General features: G+C 51.3%; 1 protein-coding gene across 1 annotated transcript; it reads right to left on the bottom strand.

Moving 5' to 3' along the window:
* Positions 1-14,897: 14,897 nt before the first annotated feature.
* Positions 14,898-20,300, bottom strand: LOC147096409 (uncharacterized). Its single transcript, XM_085975179.1, has 2 exons — positions 18,706-20,300; positions 14,898-16,064 (listed from the first exon to the last, which is right to left on the bottom strand). The coding sequence occupies exon 1, from the start codon at positions 20,255-20,257 to the stop codon at positions 19,415-19,417; it is 843 nt and encodes a 280-aa protein (XP_085831305.1). The 5' UTR covers positions 20,258-20,300; the 3' UTR covers positions 14,898-16,064; positions 18,706-19,414.
* Between the last annotated feature and the right edge of the window lie 1,893 nt (positions 20,301-22,193).

Raw genomic sequence — 22,193 nt, forward strand, 5'->3', positions numbered from 1 at the left:
TGCCTGAGACAAAGAGCCATCTTTGTAAAGGAGGGCGGAAAGTTTCAGTGCGACGTCACCCTGTGCCTGAGACAAAGAGCCATCTTTGCAAAGGAGAGCAGAAAGTTTCAGTGCGACGTCACCCTGTGCCTGAGCCAAAGAGCCTTGTGTCCAATGCGGGGAATAAAGGCCCACAGCCTCCCCGGGCCCCGGGCCCTGAACAAGGGACTGGAGAAACTCGCTGCCCTGCGGATCAGACAATCAGCCGGCGCTAGTCCCGCCCCTCGGACTCCCCGATTGGTTGGAGGACACGCCGCCGGCTCGCTCCTCCAGCCCCGCCCCGCTCGCTCCCTATTGGTGGGAAGCTGCCGTCAATCAGGCCGCGGGCCTGGGTGACGTGTCCCCGAGGAGATCACGTGCACCGTCCAGGTGCCGCCGCTCGGTCCGGGGCCTCGCAGACTCTCAGGTTTTTCTATTTCTCTCGATTCTCTCCCGATCCACCCCGCGCCATTCTCCACCCAATCGGAGCGGAGAAAACTCACTTCGCGTCACCGATCGCGACTCTGGAACCGACACCAAGGCCTTTCCCCGGAATGGCCCCGCGCCGACTCCGTCCGGCAGGATCCGAGTGCGCAGGTGCAGCTCCGAGTGGGGGAGGGGGGTTGGTCTCCTCTGGGCATGCGCGGTTGTTACCCTTGGTGACCGGGAGGGGTCGCTGTGCTGGACTCGGCCCAAACCGCTGCTCCCTGTGCGCATGCGCGGACTCTCGGCTGTCAATCCAGCAACCGCCAGAAGAGGTCGCTGGTGAGACCAGTGAAGGAAGAAAGACTTGCATTTATATAGCGCCTTTCACCACCACCGGACGTCCCAAAGTACTTTACAGCTAATGAAGTACCTTTGCAGTGTAGTCACTGTTGTAATGTAGGAAATGTGGAAGTAAATTAGCGCAGAGCAAGATCCCACAAACAGCAATGTGATAATGACCAGATAATCTATCTTTTTTTATGTTGATTGAGGGATAAACATTGGCTCGGACACCGGGGATAATTCCCCTGCTCTTTCCCACATTACTACAGTGACTACTTCATTGTAGTACTTCATTGGCTGTAAAGCACTTTAGGATATCTGGTGGCACTATATAAATGCAAGTCTTTCTTTCCTGAAATAATGCCATGGGATCTTTTACATCCACCTGAGAGAGCAAACAGGACCTCAATTTAACATCTCATCCGAAAGACGGCACCTCCGACAGTGCCGCACTCCCTCAGCACTGCACTGGAGTGTCAGCCTGGATTCTTGTGCTCAAGTCTCTGGAGTGGGACTATGAACCCACAACTTTCTGACTCAGAGGCGCGAGTGCTACCCACTGAGCCACTGGCTGACACTAAAGAGCAAGCAGTTCTGACGAAAGGTCATCGACCTGAAACGTTAACTCTGTTTCTCTCTCCACAGATGCTGCCTGACCTGCTGAGTATTTCCAGCATTTTCTGTTTTTATTAAAGAAACGAGGGAGTGATTGCTGACGGGAAGAATGTTGGGTCGTCCTGCGCATACGCACCTCCCTGTGGCTGAGGCGAAACACCGACTCGCCCCCACCTGAGCCGCTCACGCGTACCAGATGTTGCGGCTCCGCATGCACGCCCGATGTTCCAACCGCGGGGTTTTGTGTGCTAAGCATGCGTGTTGTGGACCGATCGGGACGGGCGATTGTAGAGCAGGAAGGAGAGCGCGGGGGCCATGAGCACATGCGCGGGACTCGGAGTCAACAGAGTGCTTTCTGGAGCGCGGGGGCTTGTGTGTATTACAGCCGCCTTTACTGCTGATCCTTTCAACCAACCTGGGGCCTGAAAATCAGCTTCACTGCCCCTAGGTTCGGAAAGGGGAAAATTAAACAACAGTTTGCCTCTGATCCTTTTCTGATCTCAATTTACAGGGTTATAGAAGTGGAGCAGTTACAGGCGGGAAGCTCAGACCAAACATCACGTCAAGATCTGACAGAGTCGCTGGATTCATCAGGACCTGAATATCATCAGCCTTTGCACATGGAAGGAGAGAGCAGGGATCGCAACACAGACAAACCGCACACGTGTTCAGTGTGTGGACGCGGATTCAGCCGATCGCTTGACCTGGTGAGACACGTGCGCCGTCACACCAGGGAGAAACCGGGTAAAGGTGGGGACGGCGGGAAGGGCTTCAGTTCCCCGTCAGCATTGGAAGTTCAACGGCACAGTCACACCAGGGACAGTCTGTTCACCTGCTCCGTGTGTGGAAAGGGATTTGTTTGTTCATCCCACCTGCAAACACACCAGGGAGTTCACACTGGGGAGAGACCATTTCAGTGTCCTGACTGTGGGAAGAGTTTTAAAAACCCCAGGGAACTAAAGCAGCACCAACTTGTCCACACTGATGAGAGACCATTTCAATGTTCTGACTGTGGGAAGAGCTTTAAAAGCGCTCAGTATCTGAAGAGACACTGGCTCCTACACACTGGGGAGAGGCCGTTCACCTGCTCTGTGTGTGGGAAGGGATTCACTCAGTCATCCAACCTGCTGACACATCAGCGAGTTCACACTGACGAGAGGCCCTTTAAATGTTCTGACTGTGGGAAGAGCTTTAAAAGCTCCGGGGAGCTGAAGGGACACCAGCGAGTTCACACTGGGGAGAGACTCTTTCAATGTTCTGAGTGTGGGAAGAGTTTTAAAAGCTCCGGGGAGCTCAAGAGACACCAACGCCTACACACGGGGGAGAGGCCGTTCAGATGCTCTGTGTGTGGGAAGGGATTCGCTCATTCATCCCACCTGCTGGTACATCAGCGAGTTCACACTGGGGAGAGTCCATTCACCTGCTCCGTGTGTGGGAAGGGATTCGCTCATTCATCCCACCTGCTGCTACATCAGCGAGTTCACACTGGGGAGAGACCGTTCACCTGCTCCGTGTGTGGGAAGGGATTCACTCAGTCATCCAACCTGCTGATACATCAGCGAGTTCACACTGACGAGAGGCCCTTTAAATGTTCTGACTGTGGGAAGAGCTTTAAAAGCTCCGGGGAGCTGAAGGGACACCAGCGAGTTCACACTGGGGAGAGACTCTTTCAATGTTCTGAGTGTGGGAAGAGTTTTAAAAGCTCCGGGGAGCTCAAGAAACACCAACACCGACACACTGGGGAGAGGCCGTTCACCTGCTCCGTGTGTGGGAAGGGATTCGCTAATTCATCCCACCTGCTGCTACATCAGCGAGTTCACACTGGGGAGAGACCGTTCACCTGCTCCGTGTGTGGGAAGGGATTCACTCAGTCATCCCACCTGCTGACACATCAGCGAGTTCACACTGGGGAGAGACCGTTCACCTGCTCCGTGTGTGGGAAGGGATTCACTCAGTCATCCAACCTGCTGACACACCAGCGACTTCACACTGATCATAGAATCTAACAGCACAGAAGGAGGTGATTCGGCCCATCGTGTCTGTGCCCATCGTGTCTTTGGAAGAGCTGTCCAATTTAGTCCCACACCCCAGCTTTATCACCAGAACTCTGCAAACTAGTCCTCTTCAAGGACTCATCCAATTACTGTTTGAAAATTCCTGTGGAACCTGATTCCAGCCTCCTTTCAGATGGTGCGTTCCAGATCTGAACAACCCTCTGTACGAAAACAATTCTCCTAATTTCACCTATAGTTCTTTTAGTAACTATTTTAAATCTGTGACCTTTGGTTACCAACCCACTTGCCAGAGTGAACAGTTTCTCCCTACTTGCTCGATCAAAACCCCTCATCATTTTGAACACCTCTATTAGGTCTCTTAACCTTCTCTGCTCTAAGGGGAACAATCCCAGCTTCTCCAGTCTCTCCACATAACTGAAGTCTCTCATCCCTGGTACCATCCTGGTCAACCTCCTCTGCACCCTCTCCAAGGCCTTGACATCCTTCCTAAAGTGTGGTGCCCAGAACTGTACACAAGACTCCAGCTGAGGCCAAAACCCTGCAGCTGTACAAAACCCTGGTTAGACCACACCTGGAGCACTGTGAGCAGTTCTGGGCATCACACCTTAGGAAGGATATATTGGCCTTGGAGGGAGTGCAGCGTAGGTTTACCAGAATGATACCTGGACTTCAAGGGTTAAGTTACGAGGAGGGATTACACAAATTAGGGTTGTATTCCCTGGAATTTAGAAAGTTAAGGGGTGATCTGATCGAAGTTTTCAGGATATTAAGGGGAACAGATAGGGTAGATAGAGAGAAACTATTTCTGCTGGTTGGGGATTCTAGGACTGGGGGCAGAGTCTAAAAATTAGAGCCAGACCTTTCAGGAGTGAAATTAGGAAACACTTCTACACACAAAGGGTGGTAGAAGTTTGGAACTCTCTTCCGCAAACAGCAATTGATGCTCGATCAATTGTTAATTTTCAATCTGAGATTGATAGGTTTTTGTTAACCAAAGGTATTAAGGGATATGGGCCAAAGGCGGGTGTATGGAGTTAGGTCACAGATCAGCCATGATCTCATTGAATGGTGGAACAGGCTCGAGGGGCTGAATGGCCTCCTTCTGTCCTATGTTACTAACTAGTGATTTGTAAAGGTTTAGTGTAACTTCCATGTTTTTGTATTCAATGGCACTATTTACAAAGCCAAGTATCCCATATGCTTTCTGAAGCGCCTCACCAACTTGCCGTGGCACTTTCAAAGACTTGTGAATATGGACCCCCAGGTCCCTCTGCTCTTGCACCCCCTCAAACTAGTCCCATTTAGATTATACGGCCTCTCCCTGTTGTTTCTCCCAAAGTGCATCACTTCACACTTATCCTCATTTAATGTCATCTGCCTTGTGTCTGCTCATTTCACAGTCTGTCTCTGTCCTTCTGAAGTCTGCTACTACTACACTCACAAAACTTGGCAACATAGTAAATAGTATCATCCGTAAACTTTGAAATTGTTCACCTATACCCAAGTCCAGGTCAGTTATATATAACAAGAAAAGCAATGGTCCTAATCCCGACCCCTGGGGGAGCCCACTGCATACTTCCCTCCAGTCAGAAAAACATCCCTCAGCACTGCTCACTGCCTCCTCTCCCTTAGCCAATTATGTACCCAAATTACCATCAGCCCTTTAATTCCCTCTGCTTCTATTTTCAGAGTAAGTCTCTTGTGGTATTTTATCAAATGCCTTTTGAAAGTCCATATATACAACATCTGCTGCACTACCTTCATCAACCCTCTGTTACTTCATCAGAGAACTCAATCAGGTTAATCAGACACGATTTACCTTTAACAAATCCATACTGGCTGCCCCTTATTAATCCATGCTTCTCCAAGTGAGAATTAATTTTGTCCTTGACAATGGTCTCTAGTTGTTCACCCACCACTGTCGGGGTCGCAAAATCGCCTCAGCCCCCGAAGATTGGGAAATATTAATCCACATCGTGGACGAAGACTTGTGTGATTTAAATTGTCTCTGGGTTGGACAATGTTTTAAAACATACCCAGAACCGCAAAAGGCTGCGTTAAAAAGCTCGTAAGCTCGGCAGCACTTGGACACTGGAATCAAAGAACTTTGTGAAAATCGCACACTTTCAGATTGTACATTTTATTAAAAGATGTACTCTTGAGTTTTGGACTGTTTAAATTACCCAGGGCATAAAAATGGCTGAACAGACCTCATGGAAACAGAATTTTAAAAGGCAGCAGAAAAGGACAGACAGGCTGTTAGCATATGAAAAGCTCAGCACTGCCCTGTAGTAAGTTTGAATGGAGCCTGAGCTGTCAGTCACCCTGTGGTATTGGGTGGGTCCGGTAACCTACAAGCTGCTTGTTTACACTGGGGAGTAGCCCATTTGAATCAGCCAATCATCGGACAGCAAGCACAATGGGTTGTTTACACACATCCATTCACTGAAATTGACTCTACTGCATGATGTCTCCATGTATGAATGGAGGAAGTTAAAAGCCTTTCTCTTGTGTATTCAGACTTTTCGGCACGAAATTGCGCACGGACTTTTTCGGCGCAAAAACAGTAGGGACTCCCAGGGTATAAAGATTAAGCCCAGGAAGTCTTCTGCCCCCTTTTTTGTCTCTTTTACTCTTTGGACTGCAGGTGAGCAAGGTTTTGACCCACCAGCAAGACAATCTAGTGAGAAGTAAAGGGGTGGTAATTTAAGGGAAATGTTGCTAAGATTGTAAGGTTAACATTGTAGCCATTTATCCCTCGTTTTTGCCGTCTGCCTTCCCGTTAAGCAATTTTACCGTGATTACTTTGATCGTGTGGTGTAGTTTCTTTAGTTTTAATAAAATTTGACTTTCTTGCATTCAGACTATTTGTCCGTTTTTAATATATCATTAATTATAAGTTCCTCCAGTCAGAACTGGAGGCGGGTGGGGGGGGGGGGTTTAAGCGATTCAAAACCGCTGATTGGAATTGGTCACAGTGCAGTGGCAAAGGCTGCCTGACCAGGTAAATTAATGCCTGGATTTCAAAATTCTCATCCTTGTTTTCAAATCCCTCCATGGCCTCGCCCCTCCCTATCTTAGTTATTCCCTTCAGCCTCACAACCACCGCCCCCCGGCGATAGAATCACAGAAAAATTACGGCACAGAAGGAGGCCATTCGGCCCATCTTGTCCGTGCCGGCCGATTAAATGCTATCCACACCAATCCCACTTTCCAGCACTTGGTCCGTAGCCTTGTAGGTTACGGCACTTCAGGTGCACATCCAAGTACCTTTTAAAATGTGATGAGAGTTTCTGCCTCTACCACCCTGTCAGGCAGTGAGTTCCAGACCCCCACCACCCACTGGGTGAAAACATTTCTCCTCAACTCCCCTCTAAACCTCCGACCAATTACTTTAAATCTGTGCCCCGTGGTTGTGGACCCCTCAGCCAAGGGAAATAGGTCCTTCCTATCTCGGCCCCCTCAGAATTTTATACACCTCAATCAGGTCTCCCCTCAGCCTCCTCGGTTCCAAAGAAAACAACCTCCTCCCCCCGAGACATCTGCGCTCCTCCAATTCTGCCCTCTTGAGCATCCCTGATTATAATCGCTACACCATCAGTGGCCGTGTCTTCTGTTGCCTCGGCCCTAAGCTCTGGAATTCCCTCCCTGAACCTCTCCGCCTCTCTTTCATAGACAGTAGGAGCAGGAGTGGGCCATTCGGCCCCTCGAGCCTGCTCCGCCATTCAATGAGATCATGGCTGATCAAAACCCACCTCTGTGACCAAGCTGTTGGCCATCTGCCCTAATTTCCCCTTATGTGGCTCGGGGTCACATTTTTCAATGTCTTACAATACTCCTGTGCAGCGCCGTGGGACGTGTTCCTACGTTAAAGGCGCTATAGAAATACAAGTTGTTGTTGTTCTCATTGTTGGAGGTGAGCTCTGAACAGGCCCCGCCCCCTACTCCGCATGCTCCGCTCCAAGGTGAGCGCGGGCTCTGAACAGGCCCCGCCTACTCCGCATGCTCCGCTCCAAGGTGAGCGCGGGCTCTGAACAGGCCCCGCCCCCTACTCCGCATGCACCGCTCCAAGGTGAGCGTGGGCTCTGAACAGGCCCCGCCCACTCCGCATGCACCGCTCCAAGGTGAGCGTGGGCTCTGAACAGGCCCCTCCACATGCTCCGTTCCAAGGTGAGCACGGGCTCTGAACAGGCCCCGCCCCCTCCCCCTACTCCACATGCGCCTCTCCAGGGTGAGCGTGGGCTCTGAACAGGCCCCGCCCCCTCCCCCTACTCTGCATGCTCCGCTCCAAGGTGAGCGTGGGCTCTGAACAGGCCCCGCCCCCTCCCCCTACTCCACATGCTCCGCTCCAAGGTGAGCGCGGGTTCTGAACAGGCCCCGCCCCCTACTCCACATGCTCCGCTCCAAGGTGAGCGCGGGCTCTGAACAGGCCCCGCCCCCTCCCCTTACTCCGCATGCTCCGCTCCAAGGTGAGCGCGGGCTCTGACTCTGAACAGGCCCCTCCCCCTACTCCACATGCTCCGCTCCAAGGTGAGCACGGGCTCTGAACAGGCCCCGCCCCCTACTCCACATGCTCCGCTCCAAGGTGAGCGTGGGCTCTGAACAGGCCCCGCCCCCTCCCCCTACTCCACATGCTCCGCTCCAAGGTGAGCGTGGGCTCTGAACAGGCCCCGCCCCCTACTCCACATGCTCCGCTCCAAGGTGAGCGTGGGCTCTGAACAGGCCCCGCCCCCTCCCCCTACTCCACATGCTCCGCTCCAAGGTGAGCGTGGGCTCTGAACAGGCCCCGCCCCCTCCCCCTACTCCACATGCTCCGCTCCAAGGTGAGCGTGGGCTCTGAACAGGCCCCTCCCCCTACTCCACATGCTCCGCTCCAAGGTGAGCGTGGGCTCTGAACAGGCCCCTCCCCCTACTCCACATGCTCCGCTCCAAGGTGAGCGTGGGCTCTGAACAGGCCCCTCCCCCTACTCCGCATGCTCCGCTCCAAGGTGAGCACGGGCTCTGAACAGGCCCCGCCCCCTCCCCCTACACCACATGCTCCGCTCCAAGGTGAGCGTGGGCTCTGAACAGGCCCCGCCCCCTACTCCGCATGCTCCGCTCCAAGGTGAGCACGGGCTCTGAACAGGCCCCTCCCCCTACTCCACATGCTCCGCTCCAAGGTGAGCGTGGGCTCTGAACAGGCCCCGCCCCCTACTCCGCATGCTCCGCTCCAAGGTGAGCACGGGCTCTGAACAGGCCCCTCCCCCTACTCCGCATGCTCCGCTCCAAGGTGAGCGTGGGCTCTGAACAGGCCCCGCCCCCTCCCCATGCTCCGCTCCAAGGTGAGCGCGGGCTCTGAACAGGCCCCGCCCCCTCCCCTTACTCCGCATGCACCGCTCCAAGGTGAGCGCGGGCTCTGAACAGGCCCCGCCCCCTCCCCCACAGGCGCCGCTCCAAGGTGAGCGCGGGCTCTGAACAGGCCCCGCCCCCTCCCCCTACTCCACATGCACCGCTCCAAGGTGAGCGCGGGCTCTGAACAGGCCCCGCCCCCTCCCCCTACTCCACATGCTCCGCTCCAAGGTGAGCGCGGGCTCTGAACAGGCCCCGCCCCCTCCCCCTACTCCACATGCTCCGCTCCAAGGTGAGCGCGGGCTCTGAACAGGCCCCGCCCCTCCCCCTACTCCACATGCTCCGCTCCAAGGTGAGCGCGGGCTCTGAACAGGCCCCGCCCCCTCCCCCTACTCCACATGCTCCGCTCCAAGGTGAGCGCGGGCTCTGAACAGGCCCCGCCCCCTCCCCCAACTCCACATGCTCCGCTCCAAGGTGAGCACGGGCTCTGAACAGGCCCCGCCCCCTACTCCGCATGCACCGCTCCAAGGTGAGCGCGGGCTCTGAACAGGCCCCGCCCCCTCCCCCAACTCCACATGCGCCGCTCCAAGGTGAGCACGGGCTCTGAACAGGCCTCGCCCCCTACTCCGCATGCTCCGCTCCAAGGTGAGCACGGGCTCTGAACAGGCCCCGCCCCCTCCCCCTACTCCACATGCTCCGCTCCAAGGTGAGCATGGGCTCTGAACAGGCCCCTCCCCCTACTCCACATGCACCGCTCCAAGGTGAGCACGGGCTCTGAACAGGCCCCCTACTCCGCATGCTCCGCTCCAAGGTGAGCACGGGCTCTGAACAGGCCCCGCCCCCTCCCCCTACGCCGCTCCAAGGTGAGCACGGGCTCTGAACAGGCCCCGCCCCCTCCCCCTACTCCACATGCACCGCTCCAAGGTGAGCGCGGGCTCTGAACAGGCCCCGCCCCCTCCCCCTACTCCACATGCTCCGCTCCAAGGTGAGCGCGGGCTCTGAACAGGCCTCGCCCCCTACTCCACATGCTCCGCTCCAAGGTGAGTGCGGGCTCTGAACAGGCCTCGCCCCCTCCCCCTACTCCACATGCTCCGCTCCAAGGTGAGCGCGGGCTCTGAACAGGCCCCGCCCCCTCCCCCTACTCCACATGCGCCGCTCCAAGGTGAGCGCGGGCTCTGAACAGGCCCCCTCCCCCTACTCCACATGCTCCGCTCCAAGGAGAGCACGGGCTCTGAACAGGCCCCTCCACATGCTCCGCTCCAAGGTGAGCGCGGGCTCTGAACAGGCCCCACCCCCTCCCCCTACTCCACATGCTCCGCTCCAAGGTGAGCACGGGCTCTGAACAGGCCCCTACTCCGCATGCGCCGCTCCAAGGTGAGCGCGGGCTCTGAACAGGCCCCGCCCCCTACTCCACATGCTCCGCTCCAAGGGGAGCGCGGGCTCTGAACAGGCCCCGCTCCCTCCCCCTACTCCGCATGCGCCGCTCCAAGGTGAGCGTGGGCTCTGAACAGGCCTCGCCCCCTCCCCCTACTCTGCATGCGCTGCTCCGAGGTGAGCACGGGCTCTGAACAGGCCTCGCCCCCTACTCCGCATGCTCCGCTCCAAGGTGAGCGCAGGCTCTGAACAGGCCCCTCCCCCTACTCCGCATGCGCCGCCGGGCCCCGCTGCTGTGGATGAGCCGCTACCGCGCCTGCGCAGGGCCTCGCATTCTGGGTCGGCCCGGGCAACCGCGAAACTCCGGATCACCGGCGGAAAGTGAGTTTTATGAGGTTATTTTTATATATAGTGGCGAGAAGCGCGGGCGGGGAGATAAATAAAAAGAAAATACAAACCGGACCGTCCCAGTGCCCTCCCGGCACCGAGCGGAGCGGATTGAGCGGCCGCAGCCCCTTGTCTTCTGCAGGGAGCCGGACTGGGGCACGTCATCAACTCCACGGCGGTGACTGACGGGAGCTCCGACCAATAGGGAGAGAGCGGGCGGAGCTTGGAGGACTGCGGTGGCGGCGGGTCCTCCAACCAATCGGGGTGTCCGAGGGGCGGGACTTCCGCCGCCTGCTTCTCCCGCTGCTGAGACAAGTGGAATGCAGCAGAGGGCGCTCTTGTGAGTTTGGGGCTCAGGCCTGTTAGTGGAGCAGTGCAGAGGGAACTTTACTCTGCACTGGGCTTTACTCCCTCAGCACTGCACTGGAGGGGCAGCACAGAGTTTTAGACTCCAGTCTCTGGAGTGGGACTTCAACCCACAACCTTCTGACTCAGAGGAGAGAGTGCTACTGCCTGAGACACGGCTGACACTCTGTATCTAACCCGTGCTGTACCTGCCCTGGGTGTGTTTGATGGGACAGTGTAGAGGGAGCTTTACTCTGTATCTAACCCGTGCTGTACCTGCCCTGGGTGTGTTTGATGGGACAGTGTAGAGGGAGCTTTACTCTGTATCTAACCCGTGCTGTACCTGCCCTGGGAGTGTTTGATGGGACAGTGTAGAGGGAGCTTTACTCTGTATCTAACCCGTGCTCTACCTGCCCTCACGAGCAAATTTGGCTGGGGTAAATAATATCAGAGAGTTAAATGCGTGGCTCAAAGACTGGTGTGGGAGAAATGGGTTTTGCTTCTTGGGACACTGGCACCAGTACTGGGACAGGAGAGAGCTGTTCCGTTGGGACGGGCTTCACTTGTCCAGTGCTGGGACTAGAATCCTGGCGAATCGAATAACTAGGGCTGTAGAGAGGGCTTTAAACTAATTAGTGGGGGGGGAGGTTTCAAGAGAGCGAAAAATAAAAATGTCAGCGGAGAAGGCAATAGAGCAAGGTAGCAGTGGGGGAATTAAAAACCAGAGCATGTCAGGAAGGGACAGAATATATAAAGGTAAAGTAATAAAGGGGGTAAAAGCAGGAATAAATTGTAACAAAACATATTTAAAAGTTCTTTATCTGAATACACGCAGCATTCGTAACAAAACAGACGAGTTGACGGTACAAATAACTGCACATAGGTATGATCTGTTGGCCATTACGGAGACATGGCTGCAGGGTGACCATGACTGGGAATTAAACATCCAGGGGTATTTGACTATTAGGAAGGACAGACAGGAAGGAAAAGGAGGTGGGGTGGCTGTGTTAATAAAGGATGGAATCACTGCAATAGTGAGAAATGATATTGGGTCAAAGGATCAGGATAGTGAAACGGTTTGGGTGGAAATAAGGAATAATAAGGGGAAAAAGTCACTAGTGGGCGTAGTCTATAGGCCACCTAACAGTTGCAACTCTATTGGTCGGAGTATAAATCAGGAAATAGTTGGGGCTTGTAATAAGGGAACAGCTATAATTATTGGAGATTTTAACTTTCATATTGACTGGACAAATCTAATTGGGCAGGGCAGCCTTGAGGAAGAGTTCATAGAGTGCATTAGGGACGGGTTCATAGATACATAGATACATAGAAGATAGGAGCAGGAGTAGGCCATTCGGCCCTTCGTGCCTGCTCCGCCATTCGATGAGATCATGGCTGATCCTTTAATTCAGTATCCCGTCCCCGCCTTCTCTCCGTAACCCTTAACCCCTTTTGCCCGTAGAAATATATCTAATTCCCTCTTAAATATATTTAATGAGCTGGCGTACACTGCCCTCTGTGGCAATGAGTTCCACAGGTTCACCACTCTCTGAGTGAAGAAATTCCCCCTCATCTCTGTCCTAAATGGTTTAGCCCTTATCCTTAAATTATGTCCTCTAGTTCTGTTCTCACCCGCCAAGGGAAACATTCCTTCTGCATCCAGTCTGTCTAGACCTGTCAGAATTTTATACACTTCTATGAGGTCCCCTCTCAATCTTCTAAACTCCAGTGTGTACATCCCTAAACTACATAGTCTCTCCTCATAGGTCATTCCCGCCATTCCTGGTATCAGCCTGGTGAATCGCCGCTGCACCCCCTCCATGGCAAGAACATCCTTCCTCAGATGAGGCGACCAAAACTGTACACAGTACTCGAGGTGTGGTCTCACCAGTGCCCTGTACAGCTGCAGCAAGGTGTCCCTGTTCCTGTATTCTAACCCTTTTGCTATGAAGGCCAGCATACCGTTTGCCTTCTTGACCGCCTGTTGCACCTGCATGCTCGCCTTCAGTGACTGGTGTACAAGAACACCCAGGTCTCTCTGTACTTCCCCCTCTCCCAATCTATTGCCATTTAAATAATAATTTGCCCTCCCGTTCCTGCACCCAAGGTGGATAACTTCGCACTTGTCCACATTATAGTGCATCTGCCATTTATCCGCCCAATCGCCCAGTCTGTCCAAATCGCTCTGGAGCTTCCTGGTCTCTTCCTCTGAGCCCACCCCCCCTCCTAGTTTAGTGTCGTCTGCAAATTTGGAAATGCTGCATCCGACTCCCTGATCCAGGTCATTAATGTAAATTGTGAACAGCTGGGGGCCCAGGACAGATCCCTGTGGTACCCCACTTGTTACTGCCTGCCATTCAGAAAATGAGCCGTTTATTCCAACTCTCTGTTTTCTATCTGACAGCCAGTTCCCTATCCACGCCAAAACTTTCCCCTTTATCCCATGAGCCTCAATTTTCCATGCTAATCTTTTATGTGGGACCTTATCGAAGGCCTTTTGGAAGTCCAGGTACACCACATCTACTGGCTCTCCCCCATCTATTCTACCAGTTACTCCCTCAAAAAATTCCAATAGATTAGTCAAGCACGATTTACCCTTTGTAAATCCATGTTGACTCTGTCCTATCCTGTCCCCATTTGCTAAGTGCTCCGCTATTTCATCCTTAATGATGGACTCCAGCATTTTGCCCACAACTGATGTAAGGCTTACAGGTCTGTAATTACCTGCTTTTTCCCTACCCCCCTTTTTGAATAGTGGGGTAACGTTAGCTACCCTCCAATCCATCGGCACTGTTCCCGAGTCTAATGAATTCTGAAAAATCATCCTTAGTGCATCCGCTATCTCTAGGGCCACCTCCTTCAGTACCCTAGGATGCATGTTATCAGGCCCTGGGGATTTGTCCACCTTCAATCCCTTTAGCTTCCTTAACACCATATCCTTAGAGATATTGATTTGCGTCAGTTCCTCCTTTGCCAATGTCCCTATTTTTCCCGATATCCCAGGGAGGTTTTTTGTGTCTTCCTTCGTAAAGACTGACCCAAAGTATGCATTTAGTTGATCTGCCATTTCCTTATTTCCCATTATATATTCCCCCGTATCTGACTGCAATGGACCAACTTTGGTTTTCACCAGTCTTTTCCTTTTGATATATTTATAAAAGCTTTTGGAGTTAGTTTTTATATTTTCCTTGAGCAGTATGTTACAGAACCAACCAGGGGACAGGCAATCTTAGATCTGGTCCTGTGTAATGAGACAGGATTAATAAAAAATGTCCTAGTAAAGGATCCCCTTGGAATGAGTGACCATAACATGGTTGAATTCCAAATTCAGTTGGAGGGTGAGAGAGCTGGATCTGAAACCAGCGTACTAAGCTTAAATAAAGGAGACTATGAAGGTATGAGAGCAGAGTTGATTAAGTGGACTGGGAAAATAGATTAAGGTGTAAGATGGTACATGAGCAGTGGTGTACATTCAAGGAGATATTTCACAACTTTCAAGAAAAATATATTCCACTGAGGAAAAAGGGGCGTAAAAGAAAAGACAGCCATCCGTGGCTAAGTAAAGTAATAAAGGATAGTATCCGACTGAAAACAAGGGCATATAAAGTAGCCAAATCTAGTGGGAGGATAGAAGATTGGGAAGCATTTAAAAGCCAGCAAAGAATAACTGAAAGATTAATTAAGAAAGGGAAGATAGATTATGAAAGTAAACTAGCAAAAAATATAAAAACAGATAGCAAGAGTTTCTACAGTTATATAAAAAGAAAAAAGGTGGCTAAAGTGAATGTTGGTCCCTTAGAGGACGAGACTGGTAAATTAGTGGTGGGGAACATGGAGATGGCAAAAACACTGAACAAATATTTTGTATCAGTCTTTACAGTAGAGGACACTAAAAATATCCCAACACTGGACAAACAGTGGGCTCTAGGGGGGGAGAAGCTAAACACGATTAAAATCACTAAGGAGATGGTACTGTTAGAACCGGGTTTTCCTGGTCCTCGTCTTGAGTTCCGTAGTATGAAGAATGATTTCAGGCTCGAGGGTTCGGAGAGTTAAAACAACATTTTATTACTTCCAACTGTTCGCAGTGGTCACACAGTATACTGAGGTCTTTTACAGTACATTCGTGTCCCGAGAGTCACACTGGGTTAGGCACGTGTTGCCAGCATTTACGTCCCCGGGAGGTGTCTGACTCTCTTGATGATCCACACGTCTTCTGGCTAAAAAGCAAATACCGGTAGGGAAGCCCCTTTTATAGAGTGGGACAAGGGTCATTACATCACTTCCCTGGCAACAAGTGTTCTCCAATGGGGATCACTTAAGCCCTTTCAGTTTGGCCATGATCTGGTCTTCAGTCTGGCGGGCAAGTCCTGACTTGTCTCACTGCTGCATATGCCTTCCTGAAGTACCGGATCGTGATTGGGCACCGCACAATAGCTAGTCAATCATCTTCTAGCTAGCAGTTAAGCCCTTTCAGTGACCTTTATTGCTCGTTAACACTTGGCCGCAGGCTGGGGCAGGTGTCTCTCTTTTCTGCTAGCTTTGCACTTTGCAAAGCTGGGGCTGCTCTTTAATCTAATCTAGACTTTCCTTGTGCGAAGCCATTTTTGTAAGCCAATTCATCGTCCATTTTATTCACATTTCCACATTCTTCCCTTTGATTCTTTGTACAATCTCCAAGAATCATCATATACAAGGTATCCTCCTGATAGTGCACTTTATCAAGACCATACCCCGTGGCTCCGTTTTGTTTGTGTTCTGGCCATGAACACAAACAAATGGGTTTTAATTTCGAGTTTACAGATAACTGTGTAGGACCGAACAGGCTTCCTCTGGGGGTTTCCCCTCCTCTGCTGAGTCTACTTCTACCCTAATTCGGGAGAGGCGAGGGAGTATAGTAGCTCCTGCACGACTTATACAACATTTGATAATATTTACAAAAATAATAATTATGCTGATGGGAATCATGGTACACAATAAGTCCAATTTATTCTTCTGTTGGGGCTCCTGTCGTATCTCTTTTCACGTGTGTCGCGTGTATCCAAGCTTTTTTTCCTTGTTCTTTCACAGCTGTGGTCCTGTGGTCAACAGGATGACATACGGACCTTCCCACTTGTCTTCCAGGGGGGCTGGCTTTATTTTCTTTACCCAAACTTGTAGCCCGGGGACTAAACTGTGTCCTCCCGGTGGGGGTTCTTGCCAAGCTGCGCTGACCTGTTGGGAAGCAAAACTGACAGCATCTGTTAGATCTTTACAATACTTTAGTACTGTGTCACTTAGAAGATGAATGTCAGCCCTACATAGATCTATTGTTCCGGGTAGCGACATTGGTCTACCGGTAACGACCTCATAGGGACTGAGTCCAGTGGTCCTTTTCGGGGTGGCTCGAATACTACATAGGACGAGGGGTAGGGCCTGAGGCCATGGCACTCCTTCAGAGTGATACTTAGTGAGCCGTTGTTTAATTGTCCTGTTTGCTCTTTCCACTTGTCCCAATGATTGGGGGTGGTGACGGGTCCAATCCATATGTGTTCCCTTGTTTCATGGGGGCCGAAACACAAGGTCATTTTGTGGGTTCTATGTAAGATGATGTCTTCTCCACTGGCCCCTAAGGCTTTCTCAGTTTTCCCATCTAGCAGGCAGTCTTGGGCATATTGTGTGGGGAAGACTGTCAATTCTGCTCCTGTGTCCAATAGGCAGTCTACTTTCAGTGGGGGTGAGTTATCTGTTTTTCCCACCAACAAAGTCATATAGAGGCCGTCCCTGGCTTGGGTGATTAAAGCTCTCAGTTGCCAAGGTACCTCTACCTTCGGGGGTTCGTTGGTGGGGTCTATTGGTTTTTTGCTTGCTGTCAGGCCATGCTATCGAAGGTTTCCCTTCTGGTGGAGTTTGAGTTCCGGTACATTTCTACCATCGCCATCTCTCCAGGGCTAAGGGTCGGTGGGGAGGGGGTAATTGTCTGGGTGTCATACAGGCCGGCGGCACCCAGGGTCTGCCACGGATTTGTGCCGGGTTGATTATCTGGGACTGCCTGTCCTTGCCATTGTCCTCCCCCACCTCTTCCTCCGTTATTGCTTCTTCCTCTACCCCTGTTGCCCACTCGGCATGTTCTAGCCCAGTGTCCCTCTTTCCCACATTTGTAGCAAGTGCCTGGTTTCTTATCTAGGTTTCCCGAAGGGTGTGCAGAGCTTGCTCGCTCCGGGGGGTTTAGTTTCATGACTCGGAGATTGGCACAGTGTTCTCTATCCTGGGTTACGGCTTGTTGGGTCAGGTTCGCAAAAGAAACTGCGTTTGTTTTCCAGTTTGCCATTGTTAATTTGACCAATTTTGCCAGGTCAGGTCTCAAACCATTCATAAATGCGTTTTTCAATGGTTCATGGGTGCAGGCATCCACCTCTGCTTTGGTATTCTGTCCCATGCCAGAGTACTCTACCCACTGGTTAGCGAAACGAACGGCGAAGTCATTGGGGTCTTCTTTTTCTTTTTGGACACAGGAGGCTATTTTGGACCAGTCTGGATTGGTCGGGCCCCTTTCCTGTAGCCAATTTCTAATGGCCGTCCACCCTTCTGTCCTATCGGCTTCTGATTCTATCATAGCTAGGTCAGGGGGGACTATTAGGACTGGTGGAGCTGGAGGTGGTACGGCAGGGAGTGCGGCTCCGGCAGCTGGAGGTGGGTTGGCTGCTTGATGCGCCGCTAATGCCGCTTGGTGTGCTTGTCTGGCTGCGTTAAGTAGGGCGTTTGCTCGTCTGGTGACGGCCATATTTACTATTGCCGTCAGGGCGGCCGACTCTCTTGCGCTAACTACTACTGCTATAACCTGGCATCCATCAAATGGGTGCAGGTTATAGATTGTTCTTTTTCGTTCCAAGAACTGCCAGGCTTTTACTCCGCTTTTCTTTGGGTGCGGCATATCAGTTGCCCATTGATCTATATCTTTTGGGTTGGCCGGGTAGTAGGTATAAATTCGGAGATTTCAGCCGCCTACTTCATGTTTTTGTAACCTGATGAGGGCAAGGCGTGGGGGTGGTTTCTCGGTTATATCTTCTTCGTCTGATGAGTCCGTAAGAGGGGTATTTATTTTAGCAATATGGGCTTCGTTTGATCGGGGTTGGGGCGTGCGCTGTTCATATGTCGGAGGGGCTGTAGGGGGCGCTGCAGGATAGGTAGGGTACAAGGGCATCGGGGTAATCGTCACCACTTTTGGGCTTTCCCTGTGTGCCTCCCTTTCCTTCTTGATTTTTGCCTTCCACTTTTCTGCTCTTTCGTTTGCTTTTTCAAGGCATTTCTGGTGTTTCTCTAACTCGGTTTTGTATTTTGTTATTTGTTCACGGAGAGCTGTTTTTTGTTCTTTCTCTTTGGCCTCTGCCGCCTTCCGAGTTATTTCTCCTCTCTGCCTACACTGTTTCAAGGTGGCCAATACCCAGCCCGTTTTTCTTTTCCCTCCTTTCATACGGGTGGTCTTGCCCCATGCTCTTTTTATATCATCAAGGGACCATTGTCCTTTTGAGGCACCAAATTTTTGTTCGATATTATATTCATGTTGTGGGACATCGAATGTACTTTCTATATACTGTTTAAGTTGGATTACTATTTCTTCTAACGTGGTTTCGGGAGGGGCTCTGCCTCCTTCTTCCGTCGTTGGTTTTTTACTTGGTTCTGTCATGTTGCCACAGGTCGTAGACTTAACGAATAAGTTTATTGATAGATCAGAGTCCCGGACTCTGTCGCGTGCTAGCAATGGGGCACTGTGCTTCGTTAACCGTCAGCCAGAGGGTACGCTACCCGGTTGGTTCGTTCAATAAAGATCACAGAGACAGGGTGCAAAAAGGGCACAATAAATTATAGTGCTTACCTTTTTCCCCTTTCTTGATGTCTTGCGATCCTGCCGACTACGCCAAGTTGTTAGAACCGGGTTTTCCTGGTCCTCGTCTTGAGTTCCGTAGTACGAAGAATGATTTCAGGCTCGAGGTTTCGGAGAGTTAAAACAACATTTTATTACTTCCAACTGTTCACAGTGGTCACACAGTATATTGAGGTCTTTTACAGTACATTCGTGTCCCAAGAGTCACACCGGGTTAGGCACGTGTTGCCAGCATTTACGTCCCCGGGAGGTGTCTGACTCTCTTGATGATCCACACGTCTTCTGGCTAAGAGCGAATACCGGTAGGGAAGCCCCTTTTATACGGTGGGACAAGGGTCATTACATCACTTCCCTGGCAACAAGCGTTCTCCAATGGGGATCACTTAAGCCCTTTCAGTTTGGCCATGATCTGGTCTTCAGTCTGGCGGGCAAGTCCTGACTTGTCTCACTGCTGCATATGCCTTCCTGAAGTAGCGGATCATGATTGGGCACCGCACAATAGCTAGTCAATCATCTTCTAGCTAGCAGTTAAGCCTTTTCAGTGACCTTTATTGCTCGTTAACACTTGGCCGCAGGCTGGGGCAGGTGTCTCTCTTTTCTGCTAGCTTTGCACTTTGCAAAGCTGGGGCTGCTCTTTAATCTAATCTAGACTTTCCTTGTGCGAAGCCATTTTTGTAAGCCAATTCATCGTCCATTTTATTCACATTTCCTCAGGCCTCTCCCCAGTGTGAACTCGCTGGTGTGTCAGCAGGTTGGATGACTGAGTGAATCCCTTCCCACACTCAGGGCAGGTGAACGGCCTCTCCCCAGTGTGAACTCGCTGGTGTCTCAGCAGGTGGGATGACTGAGTGAATCCCTTCCCACGCTCAGGGCAGGTGAATGGCCTCTCCCCACTGTGACTGCGCAGGTGTACAGTGAGGTCAGATGACTGCCTAAACCCAGTCCCGCAGTGAGAGCACCTGAACGGTCTCTCGTCAGTGTGAACACGTTGATGGTGTATCATTTCCCCGGAACTTTTAAAGCACTTCCCACAGTCCGGGCAGTTAAAAGGTCTCTCAGAGTGAACTCGCCGGTGTGTCAGCAGGTTGGATGAATTAGTGAATCCCTTCCCACACACGGAGCAGGTGAATGGTCTCTCCCCAGTGTGAGTGCGCTGGTGGACAGTGAGGTCAGATGACTGCCTGAACCCAGTCCCGCAGTGAGAGCACCTGAACGGTCTCTCATCAGTGTGAACACGTTGATGGTGTATTAGTTCCCCGGAACCTTTAAAGCACTTCCCACAGTCCGAGCATTTAAAAGGTCTCTCATCAGAGTGAACTCGCTGGTGTGTAAGCAGGGTGGATGAGCGAGTGAATCCCTTCCCACACACGGAGCAGGTGAACGGTCTCTCCCCAGTGTGAGTGCGCTGGTGTACAGTGAGCTCAGATGTCCGCCTGAACCCAGTCCCACAGTGCGAGCACCTGAACGGTCTCTCCCCAGTGTGAAAACGTTGATGGCGTATCATTTCCCTGGAACTTTTAAAGCATAGAAAACATAGAAACATAGAGATAGGAACAGGAGTAGGCCATTCGGCCCTTCGAGCCTGCTCCGCCATTCAATGATATCATGGCTGATCTTCCTCTGAGATCTTAGCTGATCTTACCAGTTCAGTACCCCGTCCCCGCCTTTTCTCCGTAACCCTTAATCCCCTTAGCCTTCAGAAATATATCCAATTCTCTCTTGAAAATATTTATTGAATTAGCCTTCACAGCCCTCTGTGGCAGGGAATTCCACAGGCTCACCACTCTTTGAGTGAAGAAATTCTTCCTCATCTCTGTTTTAAATGATTTGCCCGCTATTTTTAGACTGTGGCCCCTGGTTCTGTGCTCCCCTGCCATTGGAAACATTCTCTCTGAATTCAGCCTGTCCAGGCCTGCCATAATTTTATATGTTTCGATGAGATCCCCTCTCAATCTTCTAAACTCCAGTGAGTACAAGCCCAAACTATTCAATCTCTCCTCGTAGGTCATTCCCGCCATTCCAGGTATCAGCCTGGTGAATCGCCGCTGCACTCTTTCCATGGCAAGAACATCCTTCCGCAGATGGGGCGACCAAAACTGTACACAATACTCCAGATGCGGTCTCACCAGCACCTTGTACAGCTGTAGTAAGGTATCCCTATTCCTATACTCAAACCCCCTTGATATGAAGGCCAACATACCATTTGCCTTCTTAATCGCCTGTTGCACCTGCATGCTCTCCTTCAGTGACTGGTGCACAAGAACACCCAGGTCCCTCTGCACTTCCCCATCTCCCAATCTATTGCCATTTAGATAATAATCTACCCTCCTGTTTTTACCCCCAAAGTGGATAACCTCGCATTTATCCACATTATAGTGCATCTGCCACGTATCCGCCCATTCTCCCAACCTGTCCAAATCGCACTGTAGCCTCCTGACATCCTCATCAGAGCCCACCCCTCCTCCTAGTTTAGTGTCGTCAGCGAATTTGGAAATATTGCATCCAATTCCCTGATCCAGATCATTTATATATATTGTGAACAGCTGGGGTCCCAGGACAGATCCTTGCGGCACCCCGCTGGTCACTGCCTGCCACTCCGAAAACGAGCCGTTTATTCCAACTCTCTGTTTTCTATCCGCCAGCCAGTTCTCTATCCACGTTAATACTTTGCCCCCAATCCCATGAGCCTTAATTTTGCATGATAATCTTTTGTGTGGAACCTTATCGAAGGCTTTCTGGAAGTCAAGGTACACCACATCCACTGGCTCTCCCCCATCTATTTTACCAGTTACTTCCTCAAAAAATTCCAGCAGATTAGTCAAACACGATTTACCCTTTGTAAATCCATGTTGACTCTGTCCGATCCTTTCCCCATTTGTCAAGTGCTCCGCTATTTTATCCTTAATAATGGACTCTAGCATTTTGCCCACAACCGATGTAAGGCTTACTGGTCTATAATTCCCTGCTTTCTCTCTACCCCCCTTTTTAAATATTGGGGTAACATTAGCTACCCTCCAATCCACGGGTACTGTTCCCGAGTCAATGGAGTTCCGGAAGATGATCCTTAGAGCATCTGCTATCTCCAGGGCCACCTCCTTAAGTACCCTAGGATGTAGTTTATCAGGCCCCGGGGATTTGTCGGCCTTCAGTCCCCTCAACTTACCCAACACCATATCCCTAGAGATACTAATTTCTGTCAGCTCCTCCCTCTCATTAGTCCCTATGTTTGCCGATATTCCTGGGAGGTTATTTGTGTCCTCCTTTGTGAATACAGAACCAAAGTATGAGTTTAATTGGTCTGCCATTTCCTTATTCTCCATTATATATTCTCCCGAATCGGACTGCAAGGGACCGACTTGGGATTTTACCAGTCTTTTCCTCCTGATATACCGATAAAAGCTTTTGCAGTCTGTCTTTATGTTTGCTGCAAGTTTACTTTCGTATTCTATTTTCCCCTTCCTGATTAATCCCTTTGTCCT

The sequence above is a fragment of the Somniosus microcephalus genome, unplaced genomic scaffold (genome assembly GCF_052327205.1).
Source record: "Somniosus microcephalus isolate GS21.2 unplaced genomic scaffold, FLI_Smic_1.0 unresolved_chr1, whole genome shotgun sequence".
Lineage (NCBI taxonomy): Eukaryota > Metazoa > Chordata > Chondrichthyes > Squaliformes > Somniosidae > Somniosus > Somniosus microcephalus.

What these genes read in the sequence shown, in the direction of transcription:
- LOC147096409 (XM_085975179.1), bottom strand. Translation starts at nt 20,257, where the DNA reads ATGTTTCTATGTTTTCTATGCTTTAAAAGTTCCAGGGAAATGATACGC.